The 26856-nt window shown below is 54.4% G+C and overlaps 2 protein-coding genes across 23 annotated transcripts in view; one reads left to right on the top strand and one right to left on the bottom strand.

The window, feature by feature from the left end:
- The window catches only part of ANGPTL2 (angiopoietin like 2), a 36650-nt gene extending 13203 nt beyond the window's left edge, over positions 1 to 23447 (bottom strand). Inside the window, exons 1-2 of the mRNA XM_069582388.1 lie at positions 22582 to 23447; positions 8788 to 9653 (exon numbers count right to left, since the gene is read on the bottom strand). Coding sequence (XP_069438489.1) covers positions 8788 to 9604 — 817 coding nt within the window. The 5' untranslated portion in view covers positions 9605 to 9653; positions 22582 to 23447. The remainder of the gene's footprint in view (positions 1 to 8787; positions 9654 to 22581) is intronic.
- RALGPS1 (Ral GEF with PH domain and SH3 binding motif 1) overlaps positions 1 to 26856 on the top strand; it is a 302499-nt gene that overhangs the window by 169440 nt on the left and 106203 nt on the right. The window lies entirely within an intron of this gene.

Raw genomic sequence — 26856 nt, 5'->3', positions numbered from 1 at the left:
GCTTGTGCCTGCTGTTCAGGCCCTGTAAGTCCTCGGACACAGAGCCCGCTGCCTGGGGCTGACATGCTTTTCAGGAGCTTATGAAAAGTGTTTCAGGCCTAAAAAAAATGTGTTAACTCTAAAATATGGGGGAAAAAAAGGGGGGCTAAGTCCAAATTTATAAGCATACAATTAAATTTCTACAATGTGTAACATCTTGTCAAGTCCATTAAATTTAGTCTTCAAAAATGTTATTACTTTTGAAAACAATTTGTAGGTTAGCTTTTTCTCACTTCCCCAAGAATTCCTCAACATGCCTGATGTTTCCTGAGAACTCAGAGCCAACTATAAATTAATTGTGCTGCTCTTGGCCAAATACTTTCAAATGCTAAATTATTAAAAAATTTCCTTTCAAAATTTTTACAGTAAAAGTTACATTGGTAGTGCAAGGTGGGTATATTTCAGTGCACTTGGTACATTCTGAGACCTCCCCAAACAAGAGCCCCTGGGGCCCAGGAAGAGCCTGAAGGGATTCCATTTCGCCTGTTTGACCTCAGGATAGACAGATAAGCAGCACTGCTTCCCAGAGAACACTTTGAAAAGCACAGCGTCCACTCTTGGGTGTCCACCAGTACCCTTGGGCAGGGGACAGATGGGGACTTCAAATCGATTTCAAAAAGAAAAGAAGTCAGATTAGGAGGGGCTGTGGGGGGTTCTCTGGGTTCAGAGCAGCTCCTTGAGGCTCCCCAGACTGGTGGGGTGAAGCTCTGGACCCCCTGGCTGCAGCGATGAGAGCCTTCCCAGGGCACCTTGTGGAGGAGCTCTGTAGACCCCTGACTACGACCCCGCAGGTCCTGGATAGGCGCCTTTTCCTATGTTGGCCACCCTGTTCACCCTTCCCAAGAGAGGGAATTAGTTTACAGGCTTGTTCCTAGAGAACCTTGTTCGCTTTCATTGATCACCTTTCACTTTTCCCAATGCCACACACCCCTCTTCATCAACTTTTCTGTATATAATTTCACTGGGGTTTGACCACATACCACCAACTGGTAGGCACGCAATTCTTGTACTTCATCCTTTTTCCTCTTTCTGAGCACAGGACATCTGCTCAGCACCAAGCCTGATCTTCCTGGTTTCTTGACGATGGGGGCAGTGGTTCTGAGAGCTATCTGCCTGGTCCTCAGCCCTCCTCCAGGAAGCCTGCCCCCACCTCTGGAAGAGCTACGCAGTCCTCGGGGTTCCCACAGAGCCTTAAGTGTCTGTCTTTACTGGAATATAGTCAGAAGGATGGCTGCCATGGATGTGGAGCCTTTCACTTGCTGGGTGCTTTACACACTCTATTTTAGACTCATGAGGCCCGGTTTGGAGCAGTCCCACGACTGGGAACTGGAGGATGCGGGGATTCCACATCTGCTTTCCATGCCCTGGCTCTTCCTACTGCCTTCTCAGGGCAGTGATCATGTGCTGACCCAGTTTAGCGCCTAGAGTCACCTCTTGCCCCCTCACCTTTCCCTGCCTCCCGTCTTCTCGCCACGGTGAGCTGGGCTCCCTTTGCCATCTTCATTCTGGTTTTTTTCCAGTTTGAGAATCAGTAGTAATAAATCCACCCAGTAGCAGGGACCGCTCCACAGCAGAGGATAATTAGCATCCAGATCAAACCTTGAGAAATGAAACCTGTTTTCTGGGGAAGCCTAGACAGCCCGAAGTAGGATGCCTGCACTTCATGCTCAGGATGGTGGTGGTATTCGGTCGCCAGGTCGTGTCTGACTCTTTGCGACTCCATGCGCTGCAGCACACCAGGCTTCCCTATCCTTCACTATCTCCCAGAGTTTGCTCAGATTCACGCCCATTGAATCAGTGATGCTATCTAACCATTTCCTTCTCTGTCCCCATCTTCTCCTTTTGCCTTCAATTTTTACCAGCATCAGGGTCTCATCCAGTGAGTGGGCTCCTGGCAGCAGGTGGCCAAAGCATTGGAGCTTCAGCTTCAGCATCAGTCCTTCCAATGAATATTCAGGGTTGATTCCCTTTAGGATGGACTGGTTCAATCTCCTTGCAGTCCAAGAGACTCAAGAGTTTTCTCCAGCACAATTCAAGACGCTCAGGTTTCTTCATGGCCCGTTTCTCACATATGTACACGACTAGGGCCAGGTGACTGGATTTTCTGTTCTTTTGGATGTTACTCTAGCATGCCACCTAAAATTGCTTGGTTTCAACATTTAGAAATTTAAAAAAAAAACACTATTTTATCTATCACTTAAATGTTCCTAGCAAAATTTCTCTCTGTGTGTACAGTAATTTTAACATAAATTATTAGAAAAATCTATTCTGGGAAAATCACTTATTCATTTGAAAAAAATGACATAAAAGCATTCCAGGCCTTGCAGCTCATTGGCTCATCTTGTGATGAGAGACCAGGATCCAATGTTTTTTTTTCCTCCAGGGTCATCGCAGGGGCATCTGAAGTGCTATAGGGGAGGTGGGGTGGTAGTCTCATTGTCCCTGGGGCAGTCTCAACGTCTGCCTTCCTTCCTTGATGCTGACCAAGACCACTGGGACTTTTATAACAGTGCTCGACCCACTAGATACTGAAGTATGATGCTAACTTAATTCTGCCTCCTTTATCGTTTTTTTTTCTTGGGGAGCATCCCAGGTTTACAATGCAGTCCACTGCATAAATCCATCAGAGCAATCCTTTCCTGTGACTGGTGAGCTGGCCAGAGAGTTCTGAGCCCCAGGATTTTCTAGATTACATTCATTCTGCCAAGTGCCAAACTGTTGGGATTTCCAGGCCGAAGGATGCCAACTCACCACTTGTAACAATAACAAGTTGATGGTTTATCTCCCAGGGCTGTAAACAGCCTGAGGATTTAGCCGAACGTCCTCCCTGGAACGTGCCTGAGTAACAGAGGAGAGCTTGCCGTGGTGCTCTTCTCCAAGGTATCCCAGGAGGAGAGCACACGTGCTCAATTGCTCCGTTGTGTCTGACTCTCTGTGACCCCGTGGACTGTGATCTGCCAGGCTTGACTCTCCATGGGATTTCCCAGGCAACGGGAGCAGGTTGTCAGTTCCTTCGCCAAGTGATCTTCCCAACCCAGGGATGGAACCTGTGTCTCCTGCATTGGCAAGCAGATTCTTTACCACTGAGCCACCGGGGAACCCCCAGGAGGAGAGCAGAGAAAGCAAAGCTGGGAGGAAGATGACCCCACTCGAACTCAAGTGGCATCTGTTTATGAAGAAGCTAGCAAAGAATGCTCTTTGAAATATCACTGGATGACGTCGTTACTAATGAATTAGGGAGTCTTATGTTGTTATTACAATAACATTCTAGAAACAAAACAGCGCAGGCTCTGGAGGCAAGAGAGCCGAGCTGGGTTTTCCCGTGGCCTCTGTGACTCCAAAGGCCACGTGCCGGGTGGCCACACCCTCACCATCCTCACAGTGCCTCGCTCCAGCCCTCCACCGGGCCTCTGACACGTGTGGGACCAGCAGCCCTCACCGGAGCGACCGTTGCTTGACCTCCAGAAGGAATGGAAGACACGAGTGACCAATCTCGTTCTCTGTTTTAGACCACAACTGAATGTACATATTTCCTGCCTCGTAGGGGGAAATAAAATATAAAGGGAGGGGACTTGCCTGGCGGTTCAGTGGTTAAGAGTCCATGCCTCCAGTGCAGGACGCCCAGGTTCGATCCCTGGTTGGGGAACAAAGATCCCACATGCTGCAGGGTGATGTTAAAATCGCCTTTATCTCTCTGTCTCTCTCTATATATAAGAAATCCATCTAGGAAAACAGTCTTGTTAGGGCTGTCTGTGGCTCCATGGCCGGGGAACATCCGTCGTGAGGGATGGGTGATTTCTGTGTGTTCTCTGTGAAGCAGAGTGATTGCCACCTGTTGTGGCCCCAAATCATAGCTACTGAGTTTTATATATTTAGGGTTAACATATTTAAAGAAGTCAGGACTTCAGACTAGGCATTAAAATGCTGAGTAGAAGTAACCCTGGAGAACTGGCCCAGGCTTGGTATCGACGGCTCCAGCTGGGTCCACTGATGGGGAGTCAGGTGCATATTGTGTTTTCTGTGGGAGAACTCCATTGTTTTAGGAACTCTGTATTATGAGGCTAGCTTAGGTCTACTTCCTTTATCCTATATTCACAGTGATGATGTCTCTGTTATCAGAACCATGCGAGTTCTAATAACAGACTTCACAAATCTAGCTGATCTTTTATCGGGAGCTGTCTGGAACCCGGTACATGAAGTTGCGATGGAGCGTCAGGTCCCAGGCAGCTGGCACTGGAGGTCAAGTCAAGCATCTATATAATGATATCCACATCAGTTTCCCCCAGGCTTTCCATGGCAATTTCCAGTATCCCAGAGTCATTAAGATGCGACCTGGGTCTGAACTGTGGTTGAGCCAAGGCTGTGTAGTCTTCCCTAAGTTGCTTAACCTCTCTGAACCTTAATATCCTAGAAGTGACAAGTCCTGGGACCAGTGTTGGCTCTGTCACCGACAGACTCTGGAACAAGCAGGCTATGCCAGGGGACCCGAGAGGCTCCTAACAAGCTCCAAAATTTAATGATTTTAAGGTCCCTTCTCTATCCACTGAGAAAACAAACCGAGCTGATTATGTTTTTCTCCGGAGAGAAGACAGCTGGAAATGCCTACTCCTTTTGATTTTTAAAGTTGCATTTTAGAAACGGTTTCCCTGTGGCAGCTGGAGGCCACACTCTCTTTCCTTCTCTGGTCAGTCCCTAGGATGGCACTGTGGCAGGAGGGCTGGCATGTGCATGGCGGTGCCCAGGCTGGGCTGAGGGGTCGTGTCCCAGGCCTCGCAGGACCACCTTGAGAGCAGGCCAGAGCCGAGGCTCCATGCTGTCCTTTCCTGAGACCTTTAGAGAGTGACCCCTGCAGCCTTGTTCCTCTTTAACAGATCTGGCTGACATGCGTGCACAGGGCATGCAGGTGAGGAAGAGGTCAGGGACTCGTGAGTGTGAGGAAGAGTGGAGGGGGAGGGAGGGCGGCAGCCGCCCCTGGACCCCCCTGGCAGAGGGCCACAGGGCACACACACACACCCTGCCCGGGGAAAAGGGCCACAGGCAGGGCCATTTGGCCCAGGTCTCGTCACAAACATCACCCTCATGGAAATGCCCTTAGGTCTGGCCAGACGGAGAGAGACAGGACAAAACCCAAGTGAGGCGCCAGGGAAGCCAGGAGCTTGCCTGGGCCTCATCACTCAGGCTCTCAGCGGCCTGGGTTTGGCCTGGGGCCAGCCTGTTACCGTCTGGCCGGGAACAAGCTGGTGAGTGCAGCGTCAGATAAGTGGCCACGGCCGCCTCAGCCCCCCGGGAGGGGCGTGCTGCCGACCGAGCTGCTGGGACAATGGGAAGAGGTGGTGGCTCAGGCTGTGGAATGGGAGACTTAGAAGCTGCCAGGGCGCGAGTGCCGAGGTGCTCAATTGCAGAGGTGTCTGTGACTGTGTGATGTCCATGGGCCTACGGAACTGTCGGGCCAGAGCAAAGAAGGAAGTTTCGTCTGCACCAGACCCTGCTCCAAGCTCTCAGCACAGGCTGGCTTGGAGCTCTCTGCTGATTGGCTGGAGAGACCTTCTGCCTTTTCCTCCTGCCCGGTCCAGCACCAGGAAAGGGGAGGGCCTGCAGCCTCTGCCCGCCCCTTTCAGCTTCCGCAGCCAGGTGTTTAGTCTGGGGAGGATGGGGGATGTGCCTCACGTGGAAAGCTCAGTAGTCAGATGAGTCACGAGAAAGCAGTTACCAACAATCAGTACCAACATTTGGGAGGGCTTTGCTTAAAAAAAAAAAAAAAAGTTAATTATAGTGCATTCCGATGATCTCCATGATAAAATCACTGCTGTTCCCTCCATGCTGGTGGGCTTCCTTCAGTGGGAGGGAAAGGGGTTGGTCGCACCCAGGAGCCTTGGAAAGCACACAGTCTGGACTGAATCATGCATGTGAAGAAGCAGTGGAGCTGGGCCACTTGAGGGGCCTAGGATAGGGCCAGGCCCCTGGGTCTTTGCACGGACTTATCTCCACGGGGGACCCCCCTCGTAACTCAGTTGCCCAACTCCTGAGTCCACTTGGTAAACTCTTACAGATCCTTCAGGAGGCAACACCGCCGTCCCCAACTCTGTGCAGCTTGTCCCTTCTACTCCAGGCAGACTCAGTCATGCCCCACTGTAGACCTAGTGCGCAGGCCCTCATACACCCCGCTGTGGTCGGCCAGCGCCCCGTAGCGCTACCGTGGTGACTGCACGGCCCCTGGTTTTCACTGCATTCTGATGTCAGGTACTTTGCTATGTTGGTCCCAGAAGTTTTCACAACATTCTGGAAATGTTGGCTTTGCAGGTGCTCCCTCTCAGCGAAATCCCTTGTAAGATCTGAGGTGCTGATTTTGGAGCTGAGAACTGGTAGGCAGCAGACGTGAGGTCGCGAAGAGTCGGACGCGACTGAGTGACTAAGCACAGCACACAGCACAGATGGGTTCCATGCATTCATGAATCTGCCACCTCCCTCCAGACTAAATTCCTAAAGGTTAGGACTGTCATTTTCACACAGTCCAGCACTGTGATTGGCAAAGAGGAGGGACTCAGCTATTGTTGGCTGCCCCTACATGATGTATATCATATGCCTGATTGCATTGAGTTTCCACAGCAACCCTGTGATGTTATGACTCTTGTCCCCATTTTACAGAGGAGAAAAATGAGGCTCAGAAGAGTTAAGTAACTTTCTCACAAGTGAACAGTTAGCAAAAGGTAGACCCTGGATGCAGACTTAGGTCTTTGTTCCTCCACTATGTATCTGCCAGCTTAGTTCAAGCTCAGGAATGTCTTGGGATTGTTGAGTCAGAAACCAGAGATGCTTAAGCTAGAGGAGATCTATTGCATAAACATTGAGGTCAGCTTGCCTCATGTCAGAATCACAGTATTCAGCTGAGCCTTCATTTGGTGCCCATGGCCATGTTTTACCCTCTGCGTGCTCTATCAGGTGTGTTAGCATACTCTGCCCTCTGTGGTGGAACTTCCTGGTAGCTCAGTGGTAAAGGATTCCCCTGCAATGTGGGAGATGTGGGTTCGATCCCTGGGTCGGGAAGATCCCCTGGAAAAGGAAATGGCAACCCACTCCAGTATTCTTGCCTGGGAAATCCCATGGGCAGAGGAGCCTGGCGGGCTGCAATCTGTGGGGTCACGGGAAAGTCAGACTTAGCAACTGAACAACAACAAACAATAAATGAACCAGTCATCAGCTGTAGAATGCAGAGCTAAATATGGACTGTCTTTTATTAATAAATTTCAATCTCCTGTTTCAAGATAAAAAGACCAAGATCAGAGGAAACTCATAGCTGCCATGTAATGAAACTTACCATGGGCCCAGAACTCTGCTAACCATGTTTTGCAGTATTTCATTTAATCCTCAGGTAGGCACTAATTAAACCCATCACCAATTAACAGATGGGGAAACTGAGGTTCTGGGGGGGCAAAGTGACTTGCCTAATGTCCCGGAGCTGATCAGTGGTAAAACCAGAATTTGAACCCAGGTCAGTCTGCTCCAGAACACAAGTCCTCAAGCTGCACACCCAGGAGAGGGCTTTGCTGTGAGTAAGATGCCTTGCTCCTACATCCCCGCCCCGCCACTCCACCGCCCCGGACCTGCAGACAGTGCCACCCTTGTCTTTCCCATGGGCCACCCTCCTGCACTCAGGTTCAGTCCCTCTCTGGAATTAGCAAGAAGCTGCTCTTCCCAGTACTGGTGGCTATTTTCAGAAGTGTGAAATAAGTGTAAAACAGGATATTTTCAGTAAAAATATCTCCCTGCTTATATAACGAAGTGGTACAAATGTCACTGACTGAAGCAGATACGTGGTTACTTTCTGCAAAGTATAGTCCTCACCCACCAGCCCGTTTGGAAGACTCACAGGTCCTGGATGAGTAACCCCAGGGGCTGGACTCATGGTCCCCCGGCCCGGGGTGCAGATGCCCAGGGTCCTAGTGCACAGAGGGGTCAGCCCCAGCTTTAACGTGAAAAGCCTGAATTCAGACCCAGCGTGAGCAAGTCATTCATCCTCTCAGTTAACCTTCCATAAGGAGCCGCAGGGGTTAAAGAGGTAGCATACACCGAAAGTGCCCGGCGCCAGTGTCTGGGTCAAGCTTCAGAACCTACCAACAACCCCATTCCTCCCCCATCATGATATTCTGAGAATTACCATGTTTTAAGATGAAATACGTATTTAAGAGTGTGTGGAATCATCACTGAAAATTCTAGACTGCAGCAGACTCTAGGAAATGTGTGGGCTTTAGAAAGTGCTTCTTCCTAGGGAGGGTAGTCGGCCTCTCCCTACCACGTGTTCATCCTATGTCTGCTGTGATAACACTTTCTCTTCCTCTAGTCTGTTGTTTCTTCCATGAACATTCACTGAATGTCAGTTCTGTGCCAGGCACATTACGAACACTCATAGGAGCACTCATCCTATCTAGTAGCACAGAGCACCTCACACAGAGCCCAGAGAACTCACGCCTGGGGATTTTCCTAGCAGAAACCAGAAAGTATTTGCTGTCTTCCAACACTTCCGTTTCCTGGTTCTACCTTGGGGCTTCCATCTGAGGATCGTGGCCACCCTCTCACCCTGCTGGCTCCAGCAGCTTGGCCCCAGGGACTGCTGGGGGATTGCACAAACCTTTGGCCCGGCTTCAGCTTGCCGCTATTCCTCCCCCGCTTGCGGTCACAGCCAAGAGAGGCCCGGTGCCCAGGTCTGAGGCCCAGATGTTGCGGGTCTCCGCAACGTCGGGAAGGACTTACCCGACGGCTTGTCTGTGGAGGACGGGAGGCTGGTGAGGGTGGGCATGGTGGGCAGAGGGGGTGGCAGCACCTTCAGGTTCTGGTCGCTCTGGATCTCGTTGGTGGAGATCTGGTTGATGATGCGGTTGTAGGGGGGTGGCTGGTAGACGCGGGGCGGGGTGGCGGGGGGCGGCTGGGGCACGGGCCGGGCGGCGGGCACCCGCTGGCAGTGCTCCTCCAGCTGGGCAATGATCTCGGACTGGTTGTGGGCCAGCGTGGCCAGGTGCTGGTACTTGTGCTCCAGATCCTTGTACTTACTGGCCAGCTGCAGCATGTCAGCTGTCTGGTTGAGGATGCGGTTCTCCAGCTGCGAGAGCTCGAGCGCGTTGTCCCGCTTGCGGATGATCTCGTGCAGGAGCTGCATGTAGAGCTGGGTGACCCGCGAGTTCATGTTGCGGCTCTCCTTGCGCAGCAGCTTCACCTCGCTCACGATGCCGCCGTCCACCTCCACCAGCTGCTGCAGCGTCTCGATCTGCCGCTTCTGCTTGAGCAGCTCGTTGTTGAGCAGCTCCAGCTCCTGCTTGTGCACCCTGTTCTCCAGGAGCACCTCGGGCTCCTTGGAGTTGACGCAGATGGCGCCCGTGACCCGCTGCTGGGGCACAATGAAGGTGTAGGTGCACTTGTCCGGGGACTCGCCGGCCCGCTTGTACCTGTTCAGGTAGACGAACTCGCCGGGTGAGCCCTCCTCGGTGCCCTCCAAGCCGTCCTTCTGGCTCGCCGCTGCTCCCAGGGCAGCCAGCAGTCCCAGCCACCAGCATGTCACGCACAGCGGCCTCATGGTCCTTGCACACCAGGGGTTCGTCTTTGCAAGCAGAGCCTACGAAACTCTGAAAGTAAACAGAGGAGCAGACTCAGTAATGGTTATGTCACGGCCGGCGGCCAGTGCCACAGATGAGCTCAGCCTTCTCGCTGGGCAGCTGTTTCCAAAAACGCTGCTTCAGGAGGCAGCCCTTCTGGGAGCTGCGGGAGGGGACAGGAGGCCTGGCAGAGGCGGAAAAGATTCGGGAAGGGACCAGGGCATGTGCAAGGCAGCAGGCCCAGGCCCCGCCACTCCTGGGGCCAGCCAGTGCCCGCGGCCCTCTCATCGAGCACCTGGCCTGGAGCCCAAGAACCATAGGAGGGCAGCTAGAAGCTGGGAGGGGAGGCAGAGGAAGGCTTGGCCTGTCTCTCTGCTCCTCTGCCTCAGACTGTTAAGTCTCCTGCTGGACGTGCCCTCTGTAACACCCATCACGCATGAGATGAATCTGAACTCCATGTGATCTCTTCATGGATCCGTGCTCCCCGAGGGCCAGCACTGTATCTGTTTCCATCCTGTATCCTCAGGACGCTGCACTCAGGAAGCTGTCTGCAAATGTTTGTTAAGTGAATGATCCGCTAGATGTGGTATGGGACATGTTCGGTTTGTAGTGGACAACGTCAGTGGAAAGATGTGTCCAGTCACGTGGCTTCAGTCTGTGTGTTAGTCAGGCTGCAGAGCAGACAACTGAGCTCTGCTAAACGCACCTGTTTTCAACAGGCAGTACCCACACTGTCCCCATCATTGCAACATGGTTTAGCCAGGTGGGAGCAGGAAAGAGACACGTGTCACCAGATTGGTTTCAATTCTGTTCTTAGACCACTTGTTCCTTCCCCAAATGTCCGTGGAACACCTGGGGTGTGCCAAGCGGTGTGCTGGCTACTGGAGGTGCAGCTGCGAACAGGACAGAGCCAGCCCTGCCCTCAGCGGGCTTACCCATCATCTCAGAGCCCCTGAGTGCCAGGAGGCAGACGTGGTGAATGTGATGGGAGGGTAGAACGGGGAACTGACCTAGCCAGAGGGGTCAGGAAAGCTTCCCTGAGAAAATGACCTTCGTGCTGACCCCAGAGGGATGAGGAGGAGCAAGCCAGGCCAAGAGGGAGGGGACAGACGTGCGCAGCTCACTCCTCTGCCCACTCAAGGACGTGGCTCCGGCCGCTCTTCCCCAGCTCCCAGGCATGATCACTCTTTCCCTGTGATCATGATTTCTTTCAGCTTAAAGAAAATCCTCTCTTGACCTCATGTCTCTTCTCCAGCTACTGTTCCATTTCTCTGCTCCCCCTTTTAGCAAAATCCTCTGAAGAGTTGCCCACACCCTCCCCCACCATTTCCAGAAAGTTCTCTCTTGAGCTCATTCCCATCAGGCCTGCCCCCTCCCCTCAGTTCCAAGTGTCCTGGACAGGATCACCAGGGGCCTCTCTTCCCAGACCAAAGGCTCAGTTCTTGGTCCTCGCGGATGTTTCGCCTCTCAGCACTGCCGGATGTGGCAGATCACTCCCTCCTGGGACTTCCTTCCCCAAACTCCACCCTTTCCTCTCATCTCACTGGCTACTCCTCAGCCTCCTTTGCTGGTTCACCACCCCCACCAACCCCCAGCCCAGTCCTATCCTGGGTGGGGAGGGGGTGGCAGGGGTCAGTCCTCAGACATCTGCTGTGATCATCTTGGGTGATCTCATTCAGTCTAGTCTGAGGACTTCCCCCTGCCCCTCTTGAGTCCAGACTCATATGTCTATAACTGCCTCTTTGACATACGGGCATCTCAGCCATAACTTAGCCAGAAATGAATTCCTGGGGTTCCTCAAGTCTCCATCCCAAACTGTTCATCCCAGTTTTCCCTAGGTTAGCAAATGGCGACTCTGTTCTTCTCAGCCAACAAACTTGGAGTCGTCCTTGACTCCTTTCTTCCCATCATACCCCACATCTAAGTCACCACCAGATTATCGCAGCAATATCCTGGGACTATTCTCAGGATCCTACTGCTTCTCCCCGCCTCCCCTGGTACAGCCCACCTTCACCTCTCGCCTGGACCAGACTGGTCTCACTGCTCCTGTCCTCGTCTTTACAGGCTGTCCTCAACCCAGCAGCCAGAGTGAGTCTTTTAAAAGAGTCAAATCAGGTCAGTCTGGTGCTTAAAGTGCTCTGGTGGCTCCTCGTCTTAGAGAAGCAGCTGACAGGTCTCTAAGGCCCCCCGCTCTGGCCCTGTTTCCTCCCTGACCTCATCTCCAACTCCTCTCATCCTCACTCACATGCTCCAGCCACGCTGGCCTCCTGGGTGTCCTTCAGGCTCGCTGATGGCGAGGGCCCTTTACACTTGCCCCAGTCCAGAACTCTCAGCCGCTTCCTGGATGCGTGCCCCCTCACTGCTCTCAGGGCTTTGCTGAAATAATCACCTTCCCAGTGACACATTCCCGGCTTACTTAAAATTGTGACCTTGCCACCTTCCCCCTCCAGAGTCCATGTCACCATCAGACATGTGGTGTCTGTCTACCCATGCCTGTGAACGAAAGCTCTCTGAGGGCAGGGGGCTTGCCTGTTTTCATCACTGCTCCCCCACCCCCTGCCCCCACAGTGCCTAACACAGGAGCTCAGTGAATATTTGTACGCTGAATGAAAAGCCGCATCTACCAACAGTTGCCATGCAGTAGGGAGTGCTAGGAAGAGGGGCACGCAGGGCCAGAGGAGCCCAGGGCAAGTGACTGCCTGAGGGCGTGGGGGCGTGCACAGGAGACCATGAATCACATTTATTACTACCGTCCCTAACATCCATTTCCTGAGTGCCTGTTGTGTACCTCACCCTGCACTCAACGTTTTGCAAGGGTTTTCTGCTTCACTGAATTCTCACAATGTCCTTTTGGTAGATACCATTGTTATTTCCATTTTATAGATGAGGAAACCGAGACTCTGCAAGGCTAAGTGACTTGCTTAAGCTCATGCAGCTGGAAGGTAGCAGAACCAGGACTTAGCCCTAGCCTTATATACTCAAACCTTCAACTCTTAATGACTATGTAGAAATTTTCTTAATCTGGTTTCTAGTAGTAAAGTCACGACTTTCTGATTTCGTGATAGTTTACACTAAAATAACAACCACAACCCAGAACCAGAAGGTTTTGTCTTCCCCAGACCCCTTTGGGGGTTTCTCTGGTGGGCAGCCTGGACAGCGGGAGGTTGCAAAACAGATCCTGTGCTCCCCAGGGCCACAATGAGCTGTTTTCCACTTGACTGGGAAAGCCCCAGCTTGGTTCCGAAGGCCAGTCCAGGCCTTTTGGGCCAGGCAGAGAAAGGTGTTAGGAGCCTCTGGCTTGGGTTGGACTGTGAGGTTAGGGCTGCAGTGACGTTGGTGGAAACCGGGCTGAGTTTGTGAGTGTTTGCCTAGTTTCCAAGCTCTTTAGCTGCTCCTGTGCCTGGGCCACACCCGACCCACAACAATGAGGAGGAGCCGCCCTCTCAGCCTGGGCGGCTCACCTGCCTCTCTCTGCTCTGTGATGCTGATTGCGGATGCCAGCGAGGGCTCCCCTTGGCCAAAAAACTGCCACAGTCCCAGGAGACAACTTGGCTCCAGGCCTCGAAACCTGGCGGGTGGCAGTGTTTACCATTGAGTCCTGTCCCCTCCCGAGTGTGGGCTCGCACGGCTTCCCTGGGCAAAGCTCTGTGCCCCTGGACTTAAGATCCTGAAGGCAGAGCCTCTTCTATGAGATGGGGTGATCCAACCCCTCTCCCACACTTGGTGAGGGCCACAGAAGTGCTTCTAAAACTAGAGGTGAAGATGTCATGATAGCCGTGTGAGAGCTCCAGCTGAGCCGAGCGACAGCGTGTGTCATGTGCCAACACACACTCACGGGCTGTGTGTCCAACACGTGCACCATCTCCTTGGATGCTACTATTCCCCACCCGCCGCCCAGGAGATCCCACGACCAGCTGTCTCATTTCACAGAGGAGGGCCTTGTTCTATGTTGCAGAGCTGGGCCTGCCCAAGAGGTCTGTCTGGCCTCACCTCCCAGCCCAGTGGTTAGAGTGGTCCTGGTTGTCACAGTGTCCCTAGCATCTCACACGGTGCTGGGCGCAGAGCGAGGAGCCTCCAGACGAGCAGACGCAGTCAGAGACTATGCAGTCTTTAAGGAGCATTTCTTACAGTTGTTCGATTAAAAAGAGAACCAAACTTGATGGTTAACACTCGTTCAGTTTTTAGGTTCACAAGGCCCCTCACATAACATGTTATCTCATGGAATCACCACGACATTTGGAGCTGCCCATTTTGAGAGTGAGGAAACTGAAGCCCAAGAGGGTGTCAGGTAGCTTGCTCCCTGTTGCATTGCTGCTGTTGGGAACTGTCGCAAAGCTGTACAATTTGGGGTCTTACTGTCACATTTCCATGAGGCGTGGGCTTGGCAGGAGTGATGCGGAGCCAGGCGGGTTACAAGAAGGATGGGAAGGAACCAGGGCACTGTTTCAGGGAATCCAGTGAGACTGGTTCCCTCCATGTTTATAAAGGGGGCCACCAGCACCCAGAAGGCTAAATGATTTGCTGGGAGCACATGGCAGACAAGAGCCAGCGCTGACTCTGTCAAGAGCTGGGGTCAGCCTGACACCAAGGGCTGTGCCCCCTCTGGCTTAGAGTAATTGACTTTCCTTCAAGGTTCCAGCCCCCTTCCTTAGGTTTTTGCAAGTTTGGCAGGTCTTAATGGGCAGTAATGAGTTTGCTTACTTTTGCTCTCTTGGTATTTATTCAACTAATTGCATCCCAAGAGAAGGAACTCCCCACTACCCCAACCCCCAGCATTCCAACTGTCTTAGGACCAGAGAAGGACTCGACTCTAATCAAAGAGATGCTCCTCAGTTTCTTCCTATGACCAACAGAGGAAAGCAAATCCAACTGTTTTCCTTGGCTTCAAAAGGAAAATAAAAGCCGTTCTTGAAATTGCTTTTCCACATTGTATTGTGAGGAGTTTCCATTATGCATGGGTTTCCCTCCCCACAAGCGGGGCCGGTGTGACCGAGCCACGTGACGGGCTCTGCGCGCAGGGAGGCCACCTCCCCAAGGGCTTGGGTCCCACCCAGCCTCTGGTGGGCAGCTCTGAGCATCCCTGCTTGGCCTGCTGTGGTGGGGCCACACACCGTGGTCCACGTCCCCTTTAGCACCGCAGCTCAGGTGGGGGGCCACTGTGTGGGAAGAACTGTTTTCATAAGACAGAGTTGTGGGTCCTACCCTGCGGCAAAAGCTACTTTCCTGAGGTCATCTTGTGAGTTCTCACCGCAAAGGGTAGGAATAAGACAATTTCAAAAATAATAGTGACAGCCAATTACCACTGTGACCCAAACACTTTATAAGCACTGCCTCACTTCATCCTCCCAACAGGCCTGGGAGGGAAGCCGTTATTTCGGGGTGGCCATGCGTGGTGACCCAGGTTGTGTACTATGCAACTCTAGGGAGCACAACTCACATTCATAATCTTTGTAGTTTTGTATATTTAGATCACAGCAGTGTTCTAATTCTCACAAAGATGCTTTTAAGACTAATGGCAGAGCTGACAGTTGTTCCCCTTGCAGGCAAGGAAGCTATTAAGATTCAAAGTCCATGAGTCATTTTGTCCTAAGTCATCAGCTTAGCCAAGTAGCAGTTGGTAACAGAATCCCAATATACATCTGTGTTGAATGTATAAAAGTGACAGGGAAACTCAAGAGAGATTGTTCCCTGACAGCCACACTCCCTCTAAGGCAAGGAGGAGAACAGGAGAGCTCTTGGAACCCCCAGGACTGCTGACCCCGAATTGAATCAGCTCTCAGGATGGTGTTTCATCATTAGTCCATGTTGAATTCCTGGCTGGGGGCTCACAGAGCCTGTCCCTCCGTCCCCCTGCCCTGCCCCATCACTCTGTGATCACAGATGGAAGCCAGGTAGGAGTCCAGGCCAGAGGCCCTGAAGGAGGCCTGGGCAGGGGGCCTCTGCCAAGGCAGCAAGGGCATCTGGAACTGCCCCCTGGCCCAGTGCCCAGCTGGCCCCTGACAGGCAGCCGGGAACTTGAGCTGTGCTTGAGTGAGCTTGGTGGACCCGAGCATGAATCATGATGTTAAACCAGCATCAGGACAGAAAACAAAACAAAAAAAAATCAAAACTTCAAAGTTGACAAATGGTTTTTCCTGCTAAAGCTGGTTATGGGATATATGATGTGTCAGTCAGGTAGTACCAAACCAATTGGTAATCTGGGATGACAGAGGGACCCAGGTAAAGGAATATTCCAGAATATACTGCCCTAGAGGGCTCAGCTGACCACATTACCAATGGGATAGATAATAACAGCTGTCATTTGTTTGTTATAGACTTTCGGTGTGCTCAGCCGTGCTCTACCCCATTGACAACCTTATGAATAGGGGACTGGGCATGCTGGTTGGCCCCCCTTGAGGCCTGTTGTCTTATTAATTATTAATAGCACCCCATTTTATTCTCACAAGTGTCCTCATTGGGTAATAAACTATTTGGTCCCTTACCTAGGAGACAGGCGTTATTATCTGCATTTGTAGAAGAAACCCAGGTCCAGAAACGTTAGGTCACTTGCCTAAGGTCCCTCGAAGGAAACATCGGGACTGGGAAGCCCATGTCAACTGCAAGGTCTGTGCCTTCACTTCGATCAGGAGCATCTCTCCAACCCATGTGAATAATAGGTGCCTGTCTGTTTGCTTAACGGCCAGGATGCAGATTCCCGCCTAGTCATTCTTGACTGACAAAGTAGAAATGGCTTTCAAATCAGCACAAGGGTGAGTCTTGTTGGATGGTAGAAACAGCTGCTTGATCATCCAAGTGGTGAGAGCCCAAAGTGGACATCTAGAATGCACAGCGGTGTCCTCACCTTAGAAACCCGGGGGAAGGGACTGTGCATCGCTTGTCCTGGTGATTCACCGCCAGCCTGGAGGCCAGGGAGGGAATAACCACATCTCCAACTGCCGTCCCCTCCCAGCCCGGGAGCCTGTGAGTCATCCCCGCCAGAAGGCAGTGTGGGCACCCAGGGGGTCTGGAGCTGATTGCCAGACCCTGCCAGTCCAGCTCTCATAAGACCTTCGAATGAGCCGTCTGTCTGGCCAGCCAGCCCTCCATCCATTTAGCCTTCTGAGCCAACCAGCCATCGTGTGTTGCTACAGTCAGGGTCCAGCCCTGTCCTGGGTGCTGGGAACACGGTCAAGCCAGAGAAGCAGGAAGTGTAGGACTGTACAGATTTGCCGGGAAGAGCGGCAGTGGAGGGTCGAACCTGCCTGACACGGTTGCCCCTGGTGCGTTGCTGGCTCCGGGGCAGGGCTGAGCTCATGCAGGAGGTGGGTTGTGGTCATCCTGTGAGGTCATCGTGTTAGGAGAGGATGTGGTTCAGGATCGGGGAGCTGGTTGCCTTTGCCGGGAGACAAGGATGCTGCTGTTCCTTTTCCATAGTACATTATTTTGGAGCCATCTTGAAAGATCCCAAAGCCTGCACACTGATCCCTCGGGTGCCAAGAGCCCCGGCCAGCAGAGCAGGGGCGGAGAGCTGCAGAAGCCATTTCAGAGCCCAGCTCCTGAGTTGGCTGCTGCATTTCCGGCCGTGCCTCGTGTGCTCTGGGACCTTGGATCTGGGGGGACAGATCCAAGAGAGCCAGGGAGCAGCCAGGGACTGGGTGGACAGCGGTGCCCTGGGGCGGCTTCCTGGGAAATCCAAACCTTGCCTGGGGCTGCTCTTCCAGCCAGGCTGAGTGGCCGGCCCCACGACCACCTCGGCCCTGTTGCAGGGCCCATCCCCAGCACAGGGACAATGAGCATGTTGTGCCTCCGTCCCCGATCCCAGCAACTCTATAAGGCAGGGGCTGTGATAATCCCCGTTTCACAGATGAGGAAACAGAGAGAAGGGTGGAGCCTTGCCCAGACCTCAGAGCTCCCAAGTAGTGGAGCTGGGCTTCGAAGAGATGTGTTGACTCCAGAGCCAGCTTCCTTACCCACACGGGCCTTGCTGGCCTGCCTACTGCTCCAGGCCTATCTTTCTAAGCCTCACAGCCTCACAGGCCTCGTCAGTGTCCTGCTGGAAGGCAGAGCCTGTGTTGTCCTGCCTCCCTGCCCCTGCGCGTGCTATTCTTTCTGCCTTGGCACCTTCCCCATGTCCTGCCTTCCTTGCTTGTTGACCTTCTCGGTGAAGCCGGCCATTCTTGGGGAGGGGCCCCCTCTCTCCTCCAGCTTCCAGGAGCAGCCCTGGCTGCTTCTGTCATAGCACCAGAGACCCAGCTTGTCATCTGGTTCTCTGCCCAGACTATGGGCTTCTTAAAAGTGAGGTCAGGGTGGTTTCCCCCTCTGAATACCCAGTAGCCAGGATGGCACCTGGGTTACTAAACAGAAAATTCAAGGCATTCCCTCAATGAACAAACTTTCTGAGCATTTCTCTGGTGCCAGCCACTGTGTTGGGGACCAGATAGAGCAGGAGCAAGGGAGATGCCTGCCTTCAATGGGCCACAGGAGTAGGTGAGACAGAGAGCAGGTGCTGGTGACACTGGGTACCAGGCCCCCACAGGGCGGCTCAGGGGGCTGGGAGCACAGCCGGGCTGGAGCACTGTGGCAGCTGGAGGCGAGAGGCTCGTTTGTCTCGGTCTGCGGCTCCCTCCTTCCTTCCCTCCCTCTTTCATTCATCCAGATCCCTTCCCTGCCTGTCCCTGAGTGGGTCCTGGAGGTGAGTGATGACTGAGAGATTCCACCGTCTGCTCGCAGAGGCTGGAGGTGGACCATCTCCGGCAGGACTTCGGTCGTTCCTGGAGCCGGGCGGGTCCTTAGGCGTCTCTCAGAGACAAGAACCAAGTTCCTTCGGGGCTTTCCTGAGGTGGTCTTGGGCTTGCCTTTCTGGGGGAAGTTGGGGGGCTCTGGGGCTGCTGGCCTCTAGAAAGTCTGGTTTCTCCAGAGCGTTGACCCGACACAATAGCTTGATTGTGAGAGGCCTGGCTCCCCCCACCCAGCACGTTAACACATCTGTGATCAGAGTGTGTGCTTACGGTTGATGTGTACGTGTAACAGGACATTGTAGCATTTTAGCGTGCCCCCCACCCCGCAAGGCTGTTATTAAGGCAGTCATATGGCTTGGAGTTGTGTGGGAATGTGGTTTTTGTCACAGAAACTACCCTTAGAACGAGGTTCTGCTGTGACCCTTCTACCACCGCAAACTGCTTGCTGCCAGGATCTGAATGACCCCTCTATTTGGGGTGTTTTATATAAATTCACAAAAAAAGAAATGCTATTCAATGAATTGATTCATTCTTGAGATTGCCGCAGTGTGTTTGTCCAGGCTGGCAGTGGGCTGGGGCGGGATGGGCCCAGATCTGGGTTTGAATCCTCGCTTTTTTGGCTCGCTGGTGGAGAGACCGTGGCAGAAGCGCTGCACCCCCTGACCCTCAGTTTCCTCTTCTGTAAAATGGGACAGTACCGCTCATCTCACAGGTCTCTCTCAGCACCACACGCCTCCTCCGTACGAGTCTCCCACGGCTATGAATTAGATTCACCTTCTGCCTCTTCCCACTGGGCTGTAGGCTCAGGCAAGTAGAGCCCCTCCTCCCCCGTCTGACTGCTCTCGATCGAGATGGGTTTGGGTGAAGTGGGCTGTGACTCAGAGAGAGGCTAGAAGCTGAATGTGCTTGCCTTGGGCGGGGCTGCTGCCTGCTCTGTTTGTTCTGCTGGAGCTGCCAGTTGCAGCTCCCGGGTCTTTTCTCGGGAATTGCTCAAGTGTGGCCAGTGCAGGCCCTGAAGACCCGAGCTCGGGTTCTGCAGCCCTTGGAGTCTCTAAGCAGGGACTCGGGGAACAGTCCCTGGATGACTGGGGGCCCAAGGCTCTGCCCTGAGCTGGTGCAGTTCCATGGTGCTGCCGTGAAAGGTGGTGGGGGTGGGGGTGAGGGGCAGCCACAGAGATCACCAGGTGTGCAGGGTTCAGAGCTAAGACAGCCTGGCTTGGAATCTGGTCCCACCTCTCGTTAACTGTACCACCACAAGCACGCTATGTAGCCATGATGAGGCTCAGTTGCAAGAGGGGTGGTGATGAGGCCTGTACTGTCTCAGAGGTAGACTTCTAGGACAGATGGCACACCCGAATCGGGTGAGCACATGGCTTTCAGATGTAGTGGTACAGCGTCTCTAGGACACCAGCCAAACCAAAAGCCGTGAGACACTTTGAACAGGCCAGTGAAGTGAGACGGGGAAAGGCATGGCCTGTGGAGCCGCACCAACCAGTTCAAGTCCCACAGAATCATCAACTGTATGCCCTTGGTGCTCAGGTTGCTCACCGTCTCTGAGCCTTTGTTTTGTCCTCTGTCAAACGGGCCGCTAAAACTGAAACCTACCTCCTGAGGTTGTAGCAAGGATGAAATGAGATATGTGTGTGCCTTACTTAGCCCAATGGTACTTAGTAAATCACTGTGGGATGAGGAGTGGAGGAAGAGATGGCTTAGTTGCTCTTCCCAGTAGGTTCTAGCGAAAACCCCTCCTGGACCATGTGCTTCACACACCTTTGCCTGCCTTTACTGAGTAATGAATAGCTCACTCATGTTAGGCTTGTGAGGTCAATCAGAGCCTCTGCTTGGCCCAAGCTGTCCAGGTGGCACTAGTGATAAAGAACCTGCCTGCCAATGCAGGAGACATAAGGGACTCGGGTTCAGTCCGTGGGTTGGGAAGATCCCCTGGAGGAGGGCATAGCAACCCACGCCGGTATTCTTGCCTGGAGAATTCCGTCGACAGAGGAGCCTGGCCGGCCATAGTCCAAAGGGTCACAAAGAGTCAGACATGACAGAAGTGACTTGGCACACACGCACGCCCAGAGAGCAGAGTGAGCCGCTATGGATCCAGGCTTAAGCCAGGAAACCTGTAGCTTCCACAGCCCCAGAGGCTGTGTGCTGGAGAAGTGTCTGTTCAATGCCAGCTTTTCCAAATGCTTCCAAGAGTTCAGGGACCACTGAGAGCTCTGGGGCCACAGGAGCGAAGCCACTGTCCTGGGCTAAGATGCACCATTGTTGGCCGGTATGAAGTCCACCGGACTTGGCCATCTTGTGGACAGATTTGGTGATTGGGGTGGAGACTGGGGGAGGGGTCGCTGCCTCTCCTTTGCAACCCCAGGACAGGCCTGGCATTGGTCCTCCTGCTGTGGACCCTGGAGCAATGCGGCGGTAGCTCACTTGCTTCGCCAGCTGGTTCAGGCGAGAGGACCAGCGGGCAGGGGAACAGTGCCCTGCGAGGGGTAGGATGCTCTTCCTGTAGGGGTGGGATCAGAAGCACCCGTGGTCCTTTTGTTGGTACGTCTGCACTCTTCCTCCCTATGAACTTCCAGGACTTGGACATGTGGCCCCAACATGAAGCCCCCCTCCACAGGCTCCTGGGTGGCCCCCCAGTGTGGTTGGAGGTAGTGGTCATAGCCTTGGCTGGGCCTTTCGGAACTTCCTGACAACCCCAGCAGGACGTGTCCAGAGTCCGGCTCTCTGCTTTCCCCTGTGTGATTCTAATAGTTATGGCTCGTAATACTCAGAGGTTTTCTGAGGCTTTGCCACACACCAGGCACTGTGCTAAGGCGTTCCGGGTCATGCTCCTGTGCTCCTCCTGGAGAGTAATGGTGTGTGGCTCAGAGTGCTGGCTCAGACACTGGTGCCGACACGAAGCGTGTGGCTTTGGACACAACACTTAACCTCTGTGCCTTAGTCTCCTCACCTGTGAAATGGTGATGACTAACAAGTACCTGCGTTACAGGGTAGTTGTGGAGGACTCTACCAGTTGGTGAGCGCCATGTAAGTGCCCTGAGAGAAGGGCACTACTGTTATCCCATTTTACAGATAAGGAAACTGAGGCTTAGAGAGGCTAAATGATCAGCAAGCGCCACTTGGCTCTAGGTAGAAGAGCTAGGGTCTCAGCCTAGCTTGTGAGCCCTACCTCCCTCTGTCTCAATTTAGAAAAATACATGTGGGGAGCATTTGGCCAGCTTCGGAAGTGGCATTCTCAACTTTCCGCAGAGCCCTGGTGAAAGGAGATCCTTCTCTAAGTAACCGAACTGGCCTCTGGGAGCTCTCCTAATCCACAGCAGAGGCAATTGCTGACCCGTGACACACATATCACAGAGGAGAAGGGAGGGATCAGCGAAGAATTTCTGTTTGGAAATGTTATCTAACGAGTGCTTTCAAGGGACTCGGAATGCAGAGCCTGCGCTGTCCCGCTGGCTGGTGCCGGGAAAGCCTCATCCTCCCGGGTCCTGGCCAGCCCACGGACAGCCCGCTGGAGACCCGGGGCCCTGCCCCGTCCTGTCCCCTGCGAGGAGGGTCCAGGTGTCCTGGGACGCGCCCGGAGACCGGGGCAGTGTGGAGGCACAGCCAGAGTGCCTCCGGACTCTGGATCCCTCAGCTCCTCTCCTCCCGGGCAGGGGCGGGAGCGGAGTTTGCTCAGCCCCCGGGGACCTTTCTGAACAAGGGCTCTTGGCACTCGCAGGACAGCTTTTGCTTTTGCTGTTGCCGCGGTAGAGTCGCCAGCCAGGGTGCACGGGAACCCGAAACAGAAAAACAGCTTCGCGAGTCCTCGGGCCAGCCCGGCTGGCCGCGACGCCTGGGCCCGCTGGCCCGTCAAGGGAACCGCTCCACACAAGCTCACAGCCGCGCACACACCCCGCACCCGGCAGGCTGAACCCTGCCGGGAGCCGCCTGCTTTCACCCTAAAGGCTCTTTGTCTGAAGGAGAGTGAGGCTTACTGATGAAGTCCTCACAAGCCCAGCCATGACCTCACGGCCCCCCAGCCCCACCCGCCGAACACCCCGCTCTGCCCAGGTGTCCACAGGTCCTGTGCCGGCAGCTGCCGTGTTGGGCTCCCAAGTGAAAGCAGGAGGGCCCAGCTGCAAACACCCCCCTCCCCAGCTGGAGGGGGTCAGAGTTCTTGAACCTAGAGACCCAGGGCCAGCTGCTGCCTCTCACCCCGTGTCCCTCAGGGTGCCATAGAGCCTACCCCTTACCTCGTCCCTCCTGCCTGGCTCCGGGGCCGCTCCTCACATGCTTCACTCGGCCGTCAGCGGGGCAGCCTGGCCATGGCCTCCAGGAGGGGTCCCCAAGTCACAGACCGGACCCAGTCGGCAGCCGAGTAGTCCTGCCTCACTGGCCTCTGCTTGCTCCAAAGCGGGGCTCCAGCCAGGGAGTGGGGCTGGCTGGGGGTCCTGCCGTGTGGCTCACAACCTGCCTTCTCTCTCGGGGGCAGGCTGCTGCCCCACTGCCATGCTCTGCAGGTCCGGGGCTCAGGCAGCACCACTCAGGGCTCAGGGTCCATTCTCGGCTGTGGGCAGCAGCCTCACTTGAACTCCCAACTCCTTTGTGGAGCCTTTACATGCTGCCGGAGGAAACTGTGAGCACAGCCTGACCCTGGTTGGCTGCAGGCACTTCTCTCCACCCACCAGTGCAAGAGGATCCCCCAGGCCCCAGAAAGGCTCCGGGCCTCCCCTCAGCCCCAGACAGAGGCGGGCCGCCCGGTGATGTCACACTAGCTCCGGCCCCAGCTGGCCCAGCCCCTCCCGCCCCAGCCTGCTTTGGAGGCTTCTCCGGGCCCTCTCCTTCCTTGGCATGAGCAGCCTGGCCAGCTCTGCTCCCTGGCCCAGCCGCTCCCAAAAGCCCGGGCAGCCCCGGGTGCGCTCTGCCGAGGCAGAGAGCGTCCCCTCTGACTCAGGTAATGGATTTAGGTCCGCCCCAGCTGTGCAGGCAGCCGGGAGCCGGGTCCTCCCCTGGGTCGCTTCCCGTCCCCTACTCTGCCCTGCAAAGCCCCGGGTGTGTGTGGGGGGGGCTGCGTGTAGGCAGGGCAGTCCCGCACAGACAGCCTCTCCCCATAAGCCTCCCTCCTTGGAGACTTCCCTCACCTCTGAACCCTGGGGGAGGAGCCCCAGGCTGTCTTCACAGAAGTCAGCAGGATCCACGCTGTGAAGTTAGAGAGAAGCAGTGGCTCAGGACAGGCTGGAGGTAGGGAGGCGCCAGAGAGACGCTCCATCTATTCCCACCTGAGTGGCCTTGATTAAGTCACTTCGTCTCTCTGGACATCCCTCTCGTGCATCAGTAAGTGAGCCGAGATGAGTAATCTACCTCCAAGGGCAGCGGAGATGAGCTCGTGAATGTTGGTAGAGTCAGAGCAGGAGAGGAGACAGCCCTGGACTCCGCGAAGTGAGCGATGCTACAGATTCGTGGGCGTGGGCAGACCTGCTGGGGGCCACCAAGGCGAGTCCTGCATAGGGGCGTCCAGGGGCTGGTTTGTCCTCTGCCTGGACAACAGCCACGTGCAATGTTGATGGTAACTCTTCTTTCCTTTTTTAAAAAATTGATTGATGGTGGTGGTGGTGGTGGTGATGATATTTGGCTACCAGTTGGGAGAGAAACTTTAATGGGGTTCTCCACACCCCTAGGCACAGGGTGTCATGTTCCTGGTCCAGGGAAAATGGGTCCTCCGAGGTCCTCACCTCCATGGGATCGCCACTCCGGTCTTTGCAGGGAACAGACTTTCCTTCTTGCCTCGGTTTCTCCCGTCCTGCTCAGACCTTCTCCCTTTTCCATCTCTCAGTTCCATCCCTTTTTAGAAAATGAGTCTTTGCCAGAAGACCCCAGCATCTTACAGGCTACCTACCGCATTAGCCAGACAGCTGGGTGGCACAGAGACCCTGCGCACAGGGACTATGGGGGTGAAGGTGCCACTGACTCTGTGGGTATTCTGAAGGGCCTGGAGGGTCCTGGTGGAACCATGGCAGTGGGGCCAAGGCAGGCTGGGATGCACCTGAGTTCTCCTGAGTGGCACCCTTGACAGCCTGTGTGCAGGCATGTTCCCCTCTCTCTCTCCCTCCTCCTCTCTCTCTCTGACTCTCTTCTCCAGAAAGTTTTTTGTTTTTTTTTTTTCTTTTCAGAATCTGCTCTGGCTTCTCTGTTGGCTCAGATGGTAAAGAATCTGCCTGCAATGCAGGAGACCCGAGTTCAAGCCCCAGGTCAGGAAGATCCCCTGGAGAAGGGAATGGCTGCCCACTCCAGTATTCTTGCCTGGAGAATTCCATGACGGAGGAGCCTGGTGGGCTACAGTCCGTGGTGTTGCAAAGAGTCGGACATTACTGAGCGACTAATTCTTTCACTGAGCCAACACCAGAAAGGCAAAATTCCTGTCTTCACAGAGCTCACAGGCAGGAGGGGAGGCAGACAGCAGACTGAGGCACACGAGAAGCACTGGGCACACGGAGTGTCTGAGCAGGAGGCCTGAACAAACAGTCAGGGCACGTAGCGCAAAGTGGTGCTGAAACCTGAAGGGTGAGTCAGCAGGTGGTGAGTTTGGAAGGACAACAGCCTGTCAGTCAGAGAGAATAGTGCGTCAGGTTCAGAGACGGTCCGGGCAATATCTCCCTTCTGCAGCGAGACCCTGACACTCCTCCCACTGAGAGGCAGGGTCTCTGCTCCTTCCCCTCATATCCAGGTGTCTCTTACTTGCTTGAAGAAGCAGTGGAAGTGGCACCGCCTGACTGCCAAGGCTGGGTGAAAAAAGGCAGCCTGCCTCGTTTGCTGGCACACTCTGTGTTGGAGCCGTGGGCCAAGCTGGACCCAGAGAAGTCCAACTACCCGGAAGCTGCCACGCGAAGACCACGTGTGTTGTAGGTCCCAGCTGGTAGCCAGCACCAACCCCCAGACATGGGAGGAAGAGTCACCTCGCCATTGAGTCATTCCCCAGCTAGAGAGTCTTCCTGCTGAGACCCCAGGCCACTGGAAGCAGAGAGAAACCATCCTGGTGTCCCGCGTCTGACTTCCTGACACACAGAACCCATGGGGGAAGGAAATGGTTATTTTAGGCCGCAGAATTTTGGTGGTGATTTGTTACACAGTAGCAGCAGGAGCAGAGCCTGAGGCAAGAGCAACTGTGAGGGACTGAAAGGGGTGCGGTTTGGAGGAGAGAAGGGGAACATGGCGGAGGACAAGGCCTTGTCAGAGGGGGACTTCTTCCCAGGGACAGTCAGGAGCTACTGAAAGGTTCTGAGCAGGGCAGAGTTCCTGCCTGCAGTTATTTTTAAGGCCACGCTGGCATTGAGCAGACTGGACTGACAGGCCCTGCAGCCGAGGCCCCAGAGCCGCTGGGCGATGGTGGAGACACTCTGGAGAGAGAGGTGACTGGGAGGCCACGGGACCCCTGCGGCTGCTGCTGTTGCTGCTGCTAAGTCGCTTCAGTCATGTCCGACTCTGTGCGACCCCATAGACGGCAGCCCACCAGGCTCCCCTGTCCCTCCAGGCAAGAACACTGGAGTGGGTTGCCATTTCCTTCTCCAATGTATGAAAGTGAAAAGTGAAAGTGAAGTCGCTCAGTCGTGTCCGACTCTTCATGATCCCATGGACTGCAGCCTACCAGGCTCCTCCGTCCATGGGATTTTCCAGGCAAGAGTACTGGAGTGGGGTGCCATTGCCTTCTCCACCACGGGACCCCCTGGGACAGGGGGATTCCTAGGTTTTCCCGCCCCTGGGAATAGGTGTAGCTTAAGTCCCTTGGTTGCTAAACACATTTGCTTTCCCAGTTCCAAGTTGCTAGGGTCCCATGCAGTGGGGGAGGAGCACCAGGTTGGCCGTGCCCTGTCTTTCTTTGCTCAACTCCTGGCCTGTTGGTGGCAAACACCCCGGTAGTCAGGCATGGTGCTGGGGAGCGTGAGCTGGGGAGTCAGATCCTGGTTCCCCCACCAGTAGCTCTGAGCCTCACTTACCTCAAGTGGAAAATGAAGGTGGTGTAAGAATTGACCTCAAAGGGCTGTTGCAAAAATGAGCTACGATGTGACATGTTAATTGTAAGTCACAATAGCTAGGACTCTGCTGCAAATGTTGGCTCTGCTTGTCTTAGCTGTCTGGGAGCCCCCTGAGCACTGGGGTGTGGGTGGCGTGGGCTGTGTGGCGCTCTCCTCTCATCCAGCCCAGCACAGAGGTGTGAATAGCGAATGGCTGATGGGGGAGGGTGAACTGTGCTCAAATCCCAGCTCTGTCACTAACCTGGGCAACCTGATTCTCTCTCAGACTTTGTTTCCTCACATTCAAAATGGCAGCGATGATACTGACTCCTAGGGCTTCAGTGTGAGGATTAAGATAACATGTCTGAAGCACTTAGCACAATGCCTGGCCCTCAGCCTCCAGCATCGCTCAGGGAATTGTGCGGCTTCTCCCTCCCTTCTCTTACCCAGAACATCCTCACCGAGCTGCTACCTTGATGGCTCCCCCATCTCAGAATCCTCCTGACCCCTCAGTGAGCG

Source organism: Ovis canadensis, chromosome 3, assembly GCF_042477335.2.
Source record: "Ovis canadensis isolate MfBH-ARS-UI-01 breed Bighorn chromosome 3, ARS-UI_OviCan_v2, whole genome shotgun sequence".
Lineage (NCBI taxonomy): Eukaryota > Metazoa > Chordata > Mammalia > Artiodactyla > Bovidae > Ovis > Ovis canadensis.
The sequence above is the reverse complement of the archived record's forward strand: the minus strand, read 5'-3'. Positions and strand labels throughout refer to the sequence as shown.